This window comes from Candoia aspera, chromosome 6 (genome assembly GCF_035149785.1).
Source record: "Candoia aspera isolate rCanAsp1 chromosome 6, rCanAsp1.hap2, whole genome shotgun sequence".
Taxonomy (NCBI): Eukaryota; Metazoa; Chordata; class Lepidosauria; order Squamata; family Boidae; genus Candoia; species Candoia aspera.
The window spans coordinates 14,519,615-14,538,621 of NC_086158.1; the positions used below are offsets into that span (position 1 = coordinate 14,519,615).

A 19,007-nucleotide genomic window follows, 5' to 3' on the forward strand; every position below is an offset into this window, starting at 1 on the left:
ATAGACATTTCAATATGCCACTTATTAAAATAATCATTGACTTTTTCTTGGGCAAGATGGATGGCAACTGCAAGAATCCTTGTTTTGCATCTTCTGCTCTTTTATTGAACCTTCTGGTGAAAGGTGTTTCTCAGGAAAATGTATTTATTTAGAACTTCATACTGATTTAATAGAAAAAATATTTCTTGCCATGGCAGGATAGTACACACATTTGTCTCCCTGAACTGATTTCCAGCCTACAGACAGCAGAAGCTCCTGCTCTTCCGCCAGCATTCTCTTCTTATCAAGAAAACTTGCTCAAGATTAATTTTCCCAGCGTGTCTTCCTTTTAAAGTGGCTGTTTTTCAATCCCATTTAAAGATAGCATTCTGATAAATTCCCAATGGTCATGTGCACAAGCTGAATGAAGGCGCTCGTATCAGTCTGTCCCACATCAGGAAAACAACAGATGCTGCGTGAAGGCGGCGGCAAGAGGGCCATTATCTAAGCAGGCACAAACATCTGTGCATACCAAAGTATGTGCACAGACACACTCACATGTTCTAAGGATTTGTCAAGAGGGGAAACCCAGAACTTTTTTCAAGGGGCAGGAAGCAACGTTTCATACAGGAAGATGCCATCTTGATTCTGCAAGCTGCCCAGGGAATTTAATTATTGAGCAGCAGCCAGTTAAGGTGGTTAATTAATAAAGAAAAGCATACTGTCTCCCTCCTGCACAGATTCTTGTAACATGATTGATTGATTGATGATATGCCATCAAGTCACTGTTGACTCTTAGCAACCACATAGATTTTTTTCAATGACTTGTAACATGAACTTACCTTTTAAACCATAGAAGGCAGCACCTAGAAACTCATATGCCAGTTTCAAGTACGTTCAATGGTATTGGGCCTTTCCAGTCAAGAACAGCCAAGGATTAGGAAGAGTGAGAAGGCCACCTTAGCTGGCAGGTCCTGGGAGCAGGGGAGCAGCAGCAAGATCTCAGACAACAGAATGCATCAGGCAACTAGTCCACAGCATCAAACCTGACATTGTGAAGTCCACTGGGGACAATGTTAAAAAATGATCCAAATGGCTATATGAATAGTTTCTGTGCATAGAATTGCAGGGAAGGACATTTTGTCTTTCTCCCTTAGATAACGAAACATCTCGGGCCAAGCCTAAATGTAATTTGTTATGGTGACTTATCTCAGCTACAATTCCCCCAAATGATTAGAGAGAAATGAGACATCTTAATTGTTTCACACCAGTGGGTACCAGTAGGATGGATGCAGAGGTTGCCAATCAGTTCTCTTAACATAACACACTGCTTATTCAACCCCTTTTCTGGATTCATACAATAAATTGAACCAAACTAATCAAACAAGCTGGAGTCTTACATAATATTAAACTACAAAAAAATAAAGTAACCAAGGTTAACACTAACCAAATTTAGCATGTTGTGTGCCTGCATTTTCTAGGTCATTAACCAACCTAGTTAAGTGTGGCTCTCTACAGCTCTGGAGAAACCACCTTCTCAGAGTAATATTATAATTCCTCTTATTGCTTAAACCCAGTTTGAATGTCATCTATATTTTTAGATAAGGGAATATTAATCTGAATGTAAGTATATGTTTGTGTGGATGGATGGGTAGACAGACAGACATTAGTCTTCCTTATAGTTATATTAACCTTGTTTTCTGAACTGAATAAGAGCCAGAGAAGATGCAACAGAGAGAACTTCTTACCACCCAAGATAGCCTTCCCAGTAGGTTTCTCCAAATCTTTATTACTATAATTTCTGCCAGCCCCAAACAGCATGATCAATGTGTTTTGTTTAATTGTTGCATTTTATTGCTTTATTGCCTTGATTTGTAGATTATTTTATTGTTGATGATTGTATTGAATCGTTTTTAATTGTAGTTAATTCATATTGTCCTTTTCTGTTTATTCCTTGGTGAATAATACAATGATAATAAGAAGTGTCATCAAAAACATATTAAACACTTCAGGTTACGCCTGAAATTGCAAATGGCTTCAATGAACAAGATACCTCTTTTAAACTTAAATTAGAGCAGTTGGATAGCCATTCTGAAAAGTTTAGGGTGTCGATTTAATTTCCAGTGACAACTTCTAAGGAAAGGAACCATATTAAAAGATGCAGCATACATTCACCTTGATTTTTTCTATAATTTGGGCTCAGCTTTCTTCTATAAATGAAATTAGACATTACATCTTCAGACCTTGATCCCATCTGTGAAATGGGAGTAGTAGAGACCTAGCTGCTGAAATACTGCATGCCTCTGGGATAGAATTTTGCTTCTCGGAAATGGTACCATTTTTAAAAAATGTAACCATTTTCATTTCGAAGAGAAAGCAATGCTTTTAATAAAAAACACTTCAAACAGGTGGCTGCCACATTTTTTGACAGCCCATCTCTTTTTATGTTTGCCCACAGGTTGGAATTATAGAAGACTTCCTATACCAATTAGAAGATAGTTTCTTAAAAACCAAGAAACTCAGAACAGCAAGGAGGCAGAAAATGAAAATGAAGCGGCTTCAGAGTGAACAGCCGTGCTAGGCCTACTAAGGAGAGACTCATATCCTGTGCCAGAAATGGCAAGAAAGGACATTTCTACTACAGGAACTTGACAATGCAGGCTGGCCTTCAAATTAATGAGATGTCCCTTCCATACGACTCATCTTTAGCAACCAGCTCCCACACTTCATTAGTCTCATCAGACAAGAATAAACGTTCATGAGATGCTTGACGGGGTTTTGTGGTCTTGTTTATTCATACATAGTCAGGAATTTCAATCACTACCACATTCCTTGTTTTGGGCACAGTCCAGTCAGTGCACTTTGGGCTGATCCTTTCCATTCATAACACTGAATCTTTTCCTGGAGCAGATCCTGCTGGACAGTGTGTCGTATTTCTTTTCAATCCAGAACTAGACAATGGGTGATCTCTTTCAGAGAAATTTCAGAGCCTTAATTGTTATGCACAGTAACATATAAAATGGCTGCAGGCCTTTGACCATGACTTTCTCAGATGGGCAATGTATGAATCATCAAACTGAATGCAGCCCACTGAATATCTATGGCGGTTCTGTGAGGGTTCTTTGCTTTCCAAGGAGTGGACACACCACAGCGTAGCAAATCTGTACACAATGCTTTATTTCAGCACACACCTTCCCCAAAACAAACTACTGCTCTCTACCCTTCTAGGATTTGCAAGGTGATATTGCCATGTGTATAAGTCTTTAACACTCAGTCTTTTACTACTTAGTTCAAACAAAAGTCTCAAAGTCTGTAAAGTAGCACACAACCTTTGCCTCCTTCCAAAAGTTCTTACACTAGCTGGGTTGAGGTGCTGCCTCAACGAGGTAGTTCCTCTTCTAGTTGCTACCAAGCTCCCAGCAAAGCTCCAAGCAGGACTTCTACCAGGATATGCTACTCACCACAGCTTGTGGTCCTGGCAGTTGACTGATAGTCCTCTTGCCTGCTTGCAATAGCTGCCAATTTCCAGATGTCACCTCTGATTCCCTGTCTATTTATCTCCTTTTCTCTTACACACCTACCCACTCTCTGTCTTAGCATTTGTTTTTGTAAGGTAAGGGCCTAGATGGGGTGTGGCTGCCTCTGGATGTCAGCACATCCTTGAAAATGCCAGGGTATGGCTCAATTATTACAGGCAGCTGTGTTGAGGTTTTCCTACTAATAGATTAAGCTACTATTATACCTAATCATTTGGCCAGGTGAAGGGGTTGCATTTGATTGTCTCCTCTCACGTGCTTCATGCAAAATAGCCTGGGGGGAGGACCTGCCCGGACTTGTTCTCACTTCTTTTTTTTCTCTCTGCTGGAAATGTAGCTCAGCAAGGCTTGCTCCAAACGGAGCTAAGTACTTTAAATGTTTTGCTTTTGTTTTTGCTTTCTGTAAATAAATTATTTTTATAGAAATGCTTGGTGTGTGACTTTTTTTGACCTCTCCTGGGCTAAAGGCTTTCCCAGCATCTGCAACAGGTTATGGGCCCAGTAAACAACGCAGTAAAACCCAGAAAGAAAAAAGAGATCAACTCCACACCTCATGCACAATTTAAAGGCAGGTAGCAAAGACCTGTGAAGATTTTCTTTGGAGCCACCTGGAGATTTTCCAGCAACTGCCGGTCTGCAGGACTTAGAAGCTAGCTGAGGTGACTTGCAAAAGAAGGAAGAAGCCATGGCTGCCTCCCAGCCCTCAGCGATGCCTCTGGAGCGCCTATCAGAGACCAACTATTTGAATTGGGCCCTGAAGATGGAAATGTATCTTCGCAGAGAGAATCTTTGGCTGCCAATTGGTGAGCAAACCCCCCAAAATCCCAATGCTGAATGGCTGAGACAGGATGAGCGGGCTAGAGCCACCATTATCTTGGGAGTTGAGGACAATCAGCTAGTCCACGTGCGAGGCATGCAGTCTGCAAAGCAACTTTGGGACGCTTTGAGAGACTTATATGTAAAGGCAACAGCAGGGAGTAAAGTTACTCTGACGAAAAAGCTGTACAGAGCCTACCTTGCAGAAGGAGATAGCCTTCCTGAGCACCTGCATTTTATTCAGCAGCTGTTTGTTGAGTTGCAGGAGAGAGGAATGGAATTTACACCTCTCACAAAATCCTATATCCTCCTGTCCTCACTAAATGAAACGTGGGACACGCTGATTTGTACCCTGGAGGCTATGCCTGAAGCAGACCTCACCCCATCGTATGTTACACAGCGCTTACTCGCTGAATGGGAGAAGAGAGAGGAAAGATTCCCCCCCATCTCTTCTGGAAAGCTGCAAGACCAGAAAATGAGGGAAAAGAAGGGAAAGGAACCTGAGGCCACAGCGCTAGCCAGCCAGCGATGCTTCACTTGTGGTTCAGCTGGACATTTGCAAAGAGACTGTGCCATGAGACCCAAGGGTAGAAAGACAGAGCAGAAGAACACAAGGGCAACACAGAAGAAGGCTCTTCAGACAACCCAGATTGCACAGGTTGCTGAGAAGGGTAATTCTGATGTATGGGTGTTAGATTCTGGGGCCAGTTGTCATTTATGTAATTGTAAAAGCTCTTTTGTGTCACTGTCTAAAACTGAAAGACAAAGTGTATCTTTGGCTGATGGGTCTGTCACCAAAATTATGGGACAAGGTGACTTGTATTTATCCTGCTTGGGAGAAACTGTAAAAGGTGTGTTGTATGTGCCAAATTTACAATCAAACCTTTTATCTGTGGCACAATTGGCTGCAACAGGGTATATCATAACATTTAAGAAAAATGGTTGTGAGATACGTAAAAATGGGAAATTGTGTGCTACTGGTATGTTAAAAGACTCCTTGTACATAGTGCAAAATGCAAGGAAGCCAAGCTGCAAGGCTGCAGTTGGCAACACACCATATCATGACCAATGTGTACACCTGATGCACAGGAGATTTGGTCATGCTAATATCAAGTATATAGCACAAATGCCACAGCTGTGTGCTGACCTAAAGATAAAACCCTGTGATAAATACTTAGACTGTGTAGTTTGCAAAGAATGCAAAACACTAAAAGCTCCTGTGAGTAAGCACAGTGACAGAGTTACAACTAGACCTTTGGAAATTGTACACTCTGATATTATTGGTCCTTTTGCTCCAAGTCTTGGACAAGCAAGGTATGCAATGACCATCATTGATGATTTCTCAAGATACACATTTATCTACATCTTAAAACATAAAGATGAGGCATTTGAGAAATTTAAAAGTTTTGTGACATGGGCAAATGGAAAATTCCCTAGGCCTGTATCTGCACTCCAATGTGATAGAGGAGGAGAATACCTTTCTCACAAATTCAGAAGGTTCCTAGTGGAAAAGGGGATAGAACAAATTCTTTCTAACCCGTACACCCCTCAGCAAAATGGTGTTGCTGAAAGAAAGGGCAGGACCTTGCAAAATGCGATGGAATGCATGTTAAAAGATTCACGATTATGTTTTAAGTTCTGGGGAGAAGCTATATCGACTGCTTGTTATGTTCAGAACAGGTTGTATAACTCTATGATTCAGGACACTCCATTCCATTTGTTTTATGGTGTGAAACCAAAGGTAAGCCATCTTAGAGTGTTTGGTAGCACTGCATGGGTTCACATTCCAAAACAGCAGAGAAGGAAAGGAGGCCCCACAACAAAGAAAGCCATCTTTGTTGGCTATGAACAAAGCCAGAGGAGCTACAGGTTCATAATGGGAGAGAAATTAATAATTAGCAAAAGCGCTTCTTTTGCTGAACAAAACTGGGGGAGATTAAATTCTAGCTCTCCAGTTGAACTGACCACCACAAGAGAACAGCAAGGACTTGCTGATGGTGATCTTTTGCCTGATGAGGACATTAAACCAGAAAAGCAAATTGAAGATCTGTCTGATGAGATAGATGCTTCTCAGGAAAGTGATAGGAGTCAAAATTTAAGCCCTATATTACCTCGCAGATCTCAGAGGAGTAATAAAGGCGTTCCTCCATCACGTTTTCAGGCTGAAACAGTAAAGGCTTTTCACATATTCACAGAACCTGAGTCTTTAGAACAAGTGAATGCTTTACCACCTGAGATTGCACAAAATTGGCATTCTGCCATGCAACAGGAGTTAGCATCCTTGAAAGAAAAAGCCTTGGAGTTGTGACCAATTACCTAGGTTTGGAAAAACACAGGAAGAAGAATGGTAGCTTTCTGTTAAACCAAAGGGGAGATAATGGTAATGTGAATGGAAAGACACATAAAGTCAGAGAAGATTGGTTTGCAACTTAATCTATAGTGTAAAAAGGAGTGTTGAGGTTTTCCTACTAATAGATTAAGCTACTATTATACCTAATCATTTGGCCAGGTGAAGGGGTTGCATTTGATTGTCTCCTCTCACGTGCTTCATGCAAAATAGCCTGGGGGGAGGACCTGCCCGGACTTGTTCTCACTTCTTTTTTTTCTCTCTGCTGGAAATGTAGCTCAGCAAGGCTTGCTCCAAACGGAGCTAAGTACTTTAAATGTTTTGCTTTTGTTTTTGCTTTCTGTAAATAAATTATTTTTATAGAAATGCTTGGTGTGTGACTTTTTTTGACCTCTCCTGGGCTAAAGGCTTTCCCAGCATCTGCAACAAGCTGGAACACCGGTTTGGATCCTTGTGAGTAAAGTTGTGAGTGAATGAACATATGGGGGAAATGGGGTGGAAGTGTTTCTGCCTGGCTGCTGCTGCTGCTTTTCCCAAGCACAGGCAGCAATCCCAGCTTCACTCCCTCACACGATCCATCAACTACGTTCACAGACAATCGTATGAAATGAAGATTACTAACCCTTTGTCAAGCCACTATAATTAGCTGGCGGCTACAGAACCATTGGAATAAGAAGTAATATGTAGAACAGTTCTGATGAAGACTAAGTGATTTTAGAGAGCTACACAATAAGATATATTACACCTCCAAGAGTTATCCTACAGGTTGGATAATCCAATGCATACACATTCAAAACATTACAGTAGTCCTATTGCCAATTCTGCCTATTGGTAGGCTCAACACATAGTAAATTTTGATCTCCTGGTATATGAAAGCCTTGACAGAAAGCCCATGCCTGAGCTTTAGAAATCATGTCTTCAGGCAGAAGGAACATACCTGTGCTCAAGGATCCATTTTGTCCTTCAAAGTCTGCAAAGCCAGAAATTTGGGGCATTGCTAGAAAGAAGAACAATATCCTTTAGAATCCAGCTGTATTAGAGCCATTGTGTTCCTATGCTTCATCATTTAATTAAACTACAGAGACTTACACTTCTTCGGTTGATATAAAAGTAGCTGCTCTTAAAAACCTCCAGTGTGTATAATGCCTACCTAGTTTCCAAGGCACCATCCATCTTTCTAAGGACAGTGTAAATTAGTTAATCCAGAATCATGGCAGAAAAAAAATAGCACAATATTAGTTTATTCTCCCTCTCAAGTAGGGCTGATTGGGATATTACTGTTCTGCATTCCAGTACCTATTTCCATGTCAAGCTTTGTCAGTCAGATAATTGAATAAGGTATGTCTCTGGTTTCCCTCCCATAACTCAAGATAAAACTGATTTTTTTTGTCCTGCTCTATATTTGTAGTAGTAGTATTAATTTGCCAAAAATCTTTGAATGTGATTTTCAGTTATTCTGCTTAATCACACTTGTGAGTTGCAACTCAGCTTTAAAACTGACTTGATAGATTCTACAATATAATTCTTTGTGATGCCTGCCTAACTTTGCCTCTGCTCTTCTGTCCAACCCCATTTCTAGGATTGAAGTCAACACAAACCATGAACAATACAACAATGCCAGCAACATAATTCTCTGCACGTTTTTTGCTTTCAGGCCAATCAGCAAAATTCAAGAAACAAAAACAGGTTTTTGCATTTGGAGATCTAGTCAGAAAGAAGGCAATGCTCAAAACCAGGGAAATGAAAAAGAAAAAAAAATCGTTCATCTGTACTTTTCCCCCCATAATCTTAGTTTCAACATAATTTGAGGAAGAATTTCTTTTGGGAAATTGTAACTGTGAATATGACATTCAGAGTGTGTGTGTGTATGCATGTATGCATGTGTATATATATATATATATGTGTGTGTGTGTGTGTGTATATATATATATATATATACACATACATACACACACACACACATACACAGAGAGAGAGAGAGAAATAGTTTTAACACAAAACAATTTCTAAATCTGAAAGGTCAAGAGCACAGCAATTCTATCTATGAGGCACATACACCCTGCTTTTTACAATTACATTTTTAGGGTTTTTATATTTAGCAATCTGCCTGAAAAACAAAGTATAAGAAACAACATTACGTTTTAATTCATGAACTCTAAATTTCTTCAGAGTAAAAAAGTTGAAAAACAACAGTGAACTCACCTTCCAGGTAGACAGCAGTCTTTTTTTCTTAATTCCAAAATTGTTCTGAGTGAAAATACACTTAATTCATTCATCATCACCCCCATCCCTCCCTTCACTCAATTAGTTCCAGCCTGTGGTGGCTGTTGTATTGGCTAATGTTCTCTCTGAATCTCCACAGCTTAGAGCAGTGTTTCTCAACCTTGGCAACTTTAAGATGTGTGGACTTCAACTTCCAGAATGCTGGCTGGGGAATTCTGGGAGTTGAAGTCCACACATCTTAAAATTGCCAAGGTTGAGAAACACTGGCTTAGAGGGATTTAAAAAATAATAATAATAAAATGTTGGACCATTCCAAGCAATGCCCCATTTTATCCAAGACAAAACTTCTGAACATTGAGTATTTTGTTCCAAGCTGAGGACATTCAAAACAGCTGTTTTTAATTTGGAACATTTTCCCCTTGCTTAACCTCTAGACTAGGCTCTCTGTTGCTGAGCTCCAACAAGTTTACCCCTTAATATTTCTTACAGTTTGGGTACTTGCTTACCATAAGTCCATCCGGGATATGGGATGGCTAGCAATGCCTCTTTTCTACCTTCAAATGTCTGTACTTTTCTTGACGTGCAATACGTTGCCTCTGAAAGCCTCGGCAATATTTTCATAAGCTCTTAAATCAAAATGCCGACAAAACACATAATAGTTTGATTCATGCAACTGTGACTCAAAGAAACTGTAATGGAATCAAAAATTGATTGCATGTTTCTGCGTAATCCAGGCAATCTTGAGATAGTGTCAATTCCTGAGATGGAGCTACAATGTATTGTTGCTGCATACAAGTAAGGATAACAATGCCAATGTTGCTTTGTTTCCAGTGGAACTTTATGGCCCCATAAGTGTACCCTGTTGATGAATATGGCAAGATGAATAAAAATAACCCTTCAAGCATTATTAAAGCTACTTCCCTTGTTTGTGTGTCTGTGTGTTTTCTCAACATAGCAAGTTAAAAGTCAATGCTCTAATGTTGCAAACATTTCATGGCACCTCCCAGTGTATATAGCTTAACAGTCCAATTTTCTCCTTTGGCTGCCTGCTTGTCCTCAAGACCAGTCTAACATGTTGCTTCCACAACATGCTCAACGAGGTCACTTAAAATGCAACGGTCACATGTGTGCAACTGTCCATGATTGATTAGTTAGTTAATTGTATTATGGCAGCAATGTTCGCAGGATGAGGTCAAAAGCATCAAGATGGTGGTCACAAAGGTGCTCTGCCTGTTTTTTGACCCTACCTTGCAGGTACTCCTCTACTGTGTGAACCCAGAAAAGGAATACTTAATTCAGGTTAGTGTGCATTGTCTGAATGCAGCTACAGTCCCAGGCAGAACAAGGACTTCCTGCCTCACTGCTGCTCCTTCCCAGTGGCAGCAAATCCTCGGCTGACTGGATGCATAAGCAACTGCCATAGCCACTTCACCATGTGTCAGTTTTAAGCCACCTTCCAATTAATGCTGAATGACTTTCAGTGGGTCAGCAAATCGCACAGGAAAATTGCATAGCTTGGGCCCAGAGAAACAGCTACTCCTGGAGGTGGATTGGGTGGGAATAATTGACTTAATTTTGCCTAGTAGTGGGGCAAAATTGAATATTTTTTATTATTATTAGCTGCCGCAAGTGCCATTTCTGGGTGAGATTGTAGGATATAAATTTGTGGAAACATAGAGTCAGAAGGAATCCAACACTTTGCTGAGTGCAAGATCTCCTAAAGCATCCAAGACAAATGGTTATCTAGCCTCTGTTTGAAGACTTCTAGCGAAGGGGAACATAACACTTCATAAGGCAACCTATTCCGCTAGCTGAGAGCTCACCCTCAGGAAATCCTTCCTAATATCTAGTCTGAAGCTTCTATTGTTTCTGATAATGCCTCTTATCCTTCCTTGGTTATACAGCCTTCCCTTTCATTTCCTATTTATCTTCCTTTTTCTTTTCAACATTTTAGAAAGATTTGTGAATTGACACTAATGTCAATTCCCATTTTAATTTCAGAATTAAAATTCTGAATTCTCAAGATTTTCCATCCCTCCCAGACACTTTTGTCCTTCAAGATTTCAGATCATTGGATCTTACCTACCTTCTGTCTGGATTCATCAAAATCTGCTTTTCTGAAATCCATTATACAAGTCTGACTATTCCACTCAGAGATAGTATGGTCATTTTCTTCCAAGGTCTGTAGTCACCTTCTTCAACCAATTCTTCCCTGTTAGCATGGATTAGGTCCAGGTCCCGCTTCTTCCTTCTTCCACTTCCATCTTCTGACATGTGAAGTTGCCAGTATGAAAGGACAGGGATTTGTTGGACCTTTGACTTTGGAAATTTGATTCACAGCAGATGTCAACCCATTGTGACTCCTGCATGCCTCTTTGAAAGTTTGGTCATCTAACTCAAAAAAGCCTCATGTGTATCTTCTGCCTGTGCAGAAGATCATTGTTTCAAGACCTGCCAAGATCAGCAATGTGTTCCTAACATAATGAACCAAGAATTCAGTGGTTAATTTTTGCTATAGCAGTCAGGCAAACAGCATCAGCATGTACATAAAAAGGAAGTTATCTAAGATGACTGCCATTCAATGGCTAGTGGAATTAGACTTCCTTGATCAGTTTTTCCCAGTCTCAGAAGGCTGGCTGGGGAATTTTGGGAGCTGAAGTCTGCACATCTTAAAGTTGCTGAGACTGAGAAACCCTGTCCTAGATCATAAATTGTGAAGACCTACTTTAGACCTGTTGAGTGGCCTCCACAATTCCTCAAAGCAAAGACTTGAGGAACCATGTTGGAAATAATCTTCCAGGCAATTTGTAACCACTGAAAGAGAAAAAGAGGTTACTTTCTCCCAAGACAGCAGCAAAGTAGCTTTGACAAACCCTTTTTCTTTTACAGGCAAGAGTTGCTGCTTTCTGTCAGAAGAAGAAAATCCAAAAGGAAAAAAAAAACACCCTTTTATAGAAAAAACTTGGCCTAGTCAGTCTTGAGGGCTGAAGAAATTAAATGGATAGCAAGATTAAATTATAGAAATGCAGGGGTGGGAAGGTGAGGGCCTACTGAGAAGTTAAACGATTTGCTTAGGGGTAACAGCATGGGGCAGAGAAGAAAAAAGGAACCCCAGAGGATAAAATATTGCCATGCAGCAATTACTATCCAAAAGGTGATTCAGAAATAGGCAAACCCACACTTGCTGCTTTCAAGAATAGCATCTCATGATCATTACGGGACCACACAACTTTCTGCATTTGCTAAAACTTCAAACCAGCTGGGAAAAGTGGGTTGCATTCTGTGCAACTCCAATTTTTAAAATGCCAGTAGGTATTGTCACACAGACTAACTTTAATAGGTCCCTTCTGTTGCTGCAAGACACTGGGCAATGTCAAATTTGGGACACCTTTGTGCCATCTGGGCAAAATACTAAGAAAATGTGTTACCCTAACCCTTTCTATTTACCAGATAATGCAATGGTGGGGTTTTTCCCTCTGTTCCCATCATAACCACCTCATTAACCTGAGAGTGGAAAGGGAGGAAGAGAAAGACAGCCTGCAGAACATTTAAAATGAAAAGAATAACACAGAATAGCCTAGGCCCAACCAGTCTCAGCTTTCATGGTGGTTATTAAGGGGAAAAAACTCAACCCTATGCTCATGTTCTCCTTTTATAATCACAGATACCTTATTCTCGTCCAATTTTTTAAGATTGACAAAAGTCTTCATATGAAACATTTCAGCAATAGGCCTAACATATTCTTGAATGTCATCTCATTACAGTATAGCTGTAAAAGCTATGTACTTTCAGCTAAAATGGCTGCTGCTAGGCAAAGGCTTTTTGTTCTCTGCAGAGCAATAGAAATTAAAATTGTTGAATGAAGAGCCTTCAGTTATTGGTGCCCACCTGTGATCTCTTACCGTTGTAATCCATTGGTATGGGGCCCAAAGGAACAGGCTTTGCACAAAGGAGCAAACAGATGAGAAGTAAAAGAAGTCCAGTTTCATACATCACACTAACACATAATATATCTTGTTTGATTTTGGCTCATAGTGTTGCATGAGTTCAGCCGTGGTGATTTTTAAATCTTGGCTTATGGCTTAGCATGATCTGTGCACCCAGCTAATGGTGGCATATTCAATAAAACATGAAAAAGCAAACCATGGCTTAGCTTGATGTGCAAACCTAATCAATAACTGTCTAACAGTCCAGAACGTTCATGCTGCTCAAGCCCTGTTGAAATTGATGAAACTGACTTTGGTCTCAGCCAGCTGTCAGTGGAATGCAAACAAAATTAACTTTCTCTGGATTTCCAGGGTTGAGGCTGTTTGTGAGATGTTTGGTGAAGTTCAGAAAAAGACTGAATAGCATTTTATGGTGGCAGTTGGCTAAGAATAAGAGACTCACTCATACCCATGCACTGCACACACTCAGAATCAGGAAGTGGCATTGAAGAGCAAGATTAAAATCTCTCTTCAACCCATCCTGGATAATGCTCATGAAAATTCGGTTTTATGCCCTGCTGATGGCAATGCTGACCAGAGACATGGAAGGTGGGAAAAGAGCTTAATAACAGCAGGGAAACAGCTGTTGTTTCTGGGAGTAGCAAAAAGGAGGAGAAAATTACAGAGGTCAACATGCAAGACTGTAGGCTGTGTGCTTCCCAGATGTGGCATAGAAAAGAGATGATTCACAATGTACTCTACTTTTCAATTCCTTCGTTACCAGTTCTGAAAACTTGTAATAATGATCTGGCTGATACTGCCTCTGAATTTGTCTGCTGATACCATGATATTTTATACATTGGTATGACGGCCAGCATTCATTGATTTATTCACTACTGTATTTCCCACGTTAGCCTCAATGGTTGCAGTTCTGGATTGTGATTGTTTCTTCAACGGGGCCACCCTCAGTGGGAAGCCAAGAATTGGTAATGACTGAAAATCATTACCAACCTGAGGTCGATTCAATCTCTTGACCTAGAGGATAAATTCTTGCATTTTAATAACCAAACTATTCCCTTGAAAGTAATTTCCTAATTCAATTAGCAATCTTGCTTGTACAACAGTTGCTTTCAAAGCATTCAGAAACCTGGACCCAACTTACAGTTTAAGGAGCTACCTAAGCATATGAATCAATAAATCCACTTTGTATTGAGTTTCCTCCCTGGAACTATGTTTGTACCCTTTAAAACCTCAATCCCTTCACTTGTAAATAAGTTTGTAAACCAAATTTGGTTCTTTGAAAATTCAGTGGAACAGCTTTCTGTACCAAAACTGGGAGAACAGTGTACCATCTCTCCAACAAATCTGATAAATGACCAAGAATTATCCCATGAAATCCGAGGCAGTCCAGGAAACAGAAGACAACTTTGCTTCCAAATTCAGGGTATCTTCTAGAAACAGGTAACTGGTTTTAATCAGCAGCTGCACTAAATTTTAACTTTATCTCTCTGTGTAAGCCTTGTTGCCTCTTGTTTCTATTACTTTCCACAAGAAGGCCATTCTATGTAATTTCTGATTGTTTCCCAATGTATTTTCTTTGTTAAGTTTTTCTATGTCAAAGAACTAATGCAACTTGAATAGTTCGTAGCCCACCTACCCAACCAGACATATGACCATCTTCCTAATGGGACCCAGGACCACAGAGTCTTCAGGATAGATGGCCCAGAAGCTGTCAGAATCCAGACCTCAGGAAGCAATGGAAACATACCCATGAGAGCATCTCAAGATATCTGTGAGGTGAGAGGAAATCTGACCAGCCAGGGTTAACTTAGGGGCTGCACCACAACCAATGACAGCCACTACAGTATTTGATTTATTGGTGAATTCCTTATACAGAAAGCAGCCTGAAGGCTAAGGGAATAAGAGAATAAAGGTAGTTGACAATGGGACAAGTTTTTTAAAAAAAGGAAGGAAAAAGAAAATAACTAGTATCTATAAACAGAGAGAGTAACCCTGGTGACCAACTAAACATTCTGGAGGCATTGTTTTGTTGAGGTACTGCTTGAAAGAAAAACAACTTATTTCTACATTACCTCTACATTGTTTTTTAAAAATATAGCACTATTGTTAAATAAAGTTTTAATTGTTCATAATCAGCTGCTCCTTTGATTAAATAAGAGACAAAATATCAACATCACACACCACAAACAAGAAACAGTGCTTCTAAGATAAAGTTGAAGTTCATCATTTGGGCAGGTGGCAGTAAGATTTTAAAGTATGTTCCTTTAACCACAGAATAAGTATATAAAAAATTAACCTCTGATTTGCCACAGTAACTTTTCAAATTAGGTATAGCAGAAGCAGTCCCAGACATTTGGTCTGTGATATACCCATTTTGAGAAAAAAATGGTGAGTTTCTAATGGTACTGTTGTTATGTTTTTCCATACAAACTTAGTGGGAGAAATCAGAAAGCTATAGGTACACAAAGATTCTCAGGGACCCTTGACTGGAGCAAGAAGAGGAGGACATTTTTTAATTCTCTTAACTGGGTCATTACAAAGGATGGTTTCTCATGCCCTCTAGATCAGCGTTTCTCAACCTCAGCAATTTTAAGATGTGTTGGCTTCAACTCCCAGAATTCATGCTGGCTGGGGAATTCTGGGAGTTTAAGTCCATACATCTTAAAATATATGGTTGAGAAACACTGATCTAAGTGTTTTTGGTCTACATTTCCCAGGATTCACAGAGATTCACAGAGACCCCACTAGCTAGTAATTCTGGGAGCTGAAGTTTTGGAGTACTGAAAGTGTCAAGCTGGGGAGTCCTGTTCAATAAACAACCAGGCCATGTGGCTTTAAGAAGGGATTGGGCAACTCACGGAAGTGAAAGCCATGAACAACAACAGGCCATGAATAATGTATCAACCTTTCCCAGTCTAAATTTTGGCAGATGTCATAGATTTCTATTTTCTTAATTAAAAGTCAACATGTTCACTGGCCATGTTTCCTGAGAATTAAGGGCACCAAGTTGGGGAAGGCTGATATATATATATATATATATATAATTTTGAGACTCAAAAGAAGGAATACACTAAGAACTAAGAGTAGAAGCAAGATATAAGCAAGGAGCTTTTATATCCTGCTTGCGGATTTTCTAGAGAGGTTGGTTGATTGGCTCCTTTGGGAAACAAGGATGCCACCTTGGAGACCTTAGGTCTAATCCAACAGTTCTGTTGGTTATTAATCAGCTATCAGTGATGTCTATAGTTACTACAACCTCTCAAATCCATAGCAAAATTTTCAAATGATTAAATTGGGACCAATACCTTTTTGAGAGTGTTATTTATTCACCTAGCAGATGCTTCTGAGGCGAGAACCGAGCTGAAAGTGTGAAACCACTGTTACTTTTTAATTAGAAGCCTGACTGGTTAGCCATCACCTGTCTAACACACCAACTGGGGGAGTACAAAGGAGAGGAAAAAAGAAAATTGAGGCACTTTGGCAAAACAACTGTGCTTATATTTACATTCACCCCAGGCTGTGACACTGAAGAAGTAACCAAAAGGTTATCTTTATCATCAGAGAGCAGCAGAAAGCATGTAGGTATTCCTCCTCCTTTCATTCTGCTCTATTGTGAGCCGAAGGATGTAACGTGAGAAACTGGTAACAAATCAGGTCTTTCTTTGCCTATCCAAGTATCCCCAGTTTGGATTATTTGTGGACTTCTGGGAGAATTCTGGGAGTTGAAGTCCACACATCTTAAAGTTGCCAAAGTTGAGAAACACTGCTTTAGAGATATATCTTCACTTAAGACTTAAAACTGCAGAAGAGGAGAGGCATTAGACAGGAGGACACAATATATATTTTAGCATAATTATGCTGTTTGATTAAAAAAAACTGCAATTATTGTTGCTCAACTGCACAAATCATGCAGAAATTTTACAAACACTTAGATGTCCAAAACTGAGACTGAGGTCTAATCCTGCTTAGCATAGTTTCCGTTTAATTAGATTAGTACTAACCTTTATGAGGTAAAAGAAACCAGGGGAAAATAGATTAACTTCCTTTAGGTTAAGAGTTAGGTAGAGATTTTTATAGGAAACACAAATGCCGTATTTGTTACAGGGAACTAAGAGACTCTGAGTGGGAAATGCAAGACGTCCCTAAACATCATATGGGATATGCAGTGTCACATTTCATGTAGTTTGTTTTGTTGCACATCCAGCAGAGACCTCTATGAAAATGGAGAAGTTTGTGCACTTGGTACAACCTAGCACATAGCATAGATAAGAAATTGCTTAGGGCATCTATTTCTAATACACAGCCTTATCTTACCATGACTTCATCTGTATGAGAGTATGGAGTTGCTTGACACCAAACTTGTAACCGGTTTGTAATTTGAGTCTCTCTGTTCCTGTACAGTAGATATAGCCTGCATTTGGCAATGGGAGGGGGTCTTTCACCTTGGGAGTGTTGCTAATGTGTCCTTTGTGTGACTGACCAGGCTCTGCAGACTCCTACAAATAAACTATTTGGAGACTGAGTATTGGGTTGGGGGTCTTGACTGAGAAGACAAAACAGGATGAACCTTGCTGTAAAAAACGGCTAAGGGAAGAGCAGGAGTTGTGGCACTCATGAGTTTTCTCTCCAACTGACCTCAACACATATTTTCTCGGTATCATTCCCAAAGAAGTAGATATTTATTCATCTCATAAAAATCCAAATAAGGCTTTTATAGGATAGCTGCTCTGGCTTAGAATTTGAGGTTATCTAAGGAACTGATGACAGGATAGTATCCCACATCATTGGTTTTTAGCTCAACAAATGGTTGAACCCCGTGCCCAGAAATATTCAGCTGCATTGTTTGTAACCAAGTCTGGAGACCCAGTGTAATAGTTAAGGCACCAGGCTAGAAACCAGGAGACCGGGAGTTCTACTCCCACCTTAGGCACGAAGCCAGCTGGGTGACCTTGGGCCAGTCACTGTCTCTCAGCCCTAGGAAGGAGGCAATGGCAAACCACTTCTGAAAAACCTTGCCAAGAAAACTGCAGGGACTTGTCCAGGCAGTCGCCAGGAGTCATTGCTGTCTCAAAGGCACACAGGTACACAATAGTCTGGAACCTGAGTATACGCTTGTATTAAATCTTTATTTCCAAAATCTTTAAAATACAGTTTTGGACTTGGCATAATTGTACCTGAGAAAAGGGAATTAATATGTTAGCATTATGCTAACTATAACCAAGAACTTGTAATAGTTCATTTTTAATTATATTCCTGGAATTCCTCATTGCCTTGGGCAATGATTTTGGTCTGAAAGCCACTTCTTGTATGACTGGAAAATATCAGAAGACATGATACCTACCATGCATTCTGTGCTTCTGGAGAAAGGTGAATACTGTGTAGCTTGTCAAGGGGGAAAGTAGTATTCCCTTGTATTGAACTGCTGCTTCTCACCTTTCATATAAGATACTATAAATGCAAGGTAACATAGCAGATAGGGTACCAAATGGCCAAAAAGACTGTTCCGCTTGCGCTAAAGGAGAGTAACATCTGAATCACTGTTATGCCATCTACTTTAAACAGGTTGTACAAGTTCTACACAACAGCAATCTAAAACCTTCAACAAAATAAGTTAGGCTTGTCAAACTGCACAAATTATGTCATTTAGGCAACTGACACGATTCCTTTAATGCTGCACATTTTGTTCCATTTTTCCATATATGATTTAGCATATTTTATTCTGATTTGATTAGCCTAGTCAGGAATGGACAAAGGCATTAAAATCTTATTTAGCTTCCATGCTGGCTTCTGTGATTTCACTAAGCATTGATTGCAACTTTCAACCTGACAGAAACTAATTTTCTTAAAATGAAGCCAAGGAACTCCAGAAGCTGAATACTTCTGCTATCCCACCCCCTCCCAGAATAGAAGTATATTCCTGACTCTGATCACGGAACTGATAGCATACGCAAGGAAATCAAAACCTTCATGGCCTTCTCAACTTTGGTGGGGGCTGTTCAAGATAGAGGCATTAATTGCTTATTTTCACTGGATCTGCACATATGCTTACTGAGCATCACTGATCCCATGGAAAGATGCCTCTTGTATATTAATTTGTCACCATAGCCAGTTGAAAAATACTTGCAGAAGGTAGGCAGCTATGGTTGAACATCAATCCAC

General features: G+C 39.9%; 1 protein-coding gene across 1 annotated transcript in view; it reads left to right on the top strand.

Moving 5' to 3' along the window:
- Positions 1-2,560, top strand: part of SPATA16 (spermatogenesis associated 16) — a 177,008-nt gene extending 174,448 nt beyond the window's left edge. The window contains exon 10 of the mRNA XM_063307870.1: positions 2,438-2,560. Coding sequence (XP_063163940.1) covers positions 2,438-2,560 — 123 coding nt within the window. The remainder of the gene's footprint in view (positions 1-2,437) is intronic.
- The last annotated feature ends 16,447 nt before the right edge of the window (positions 2,561-19,007 follow it).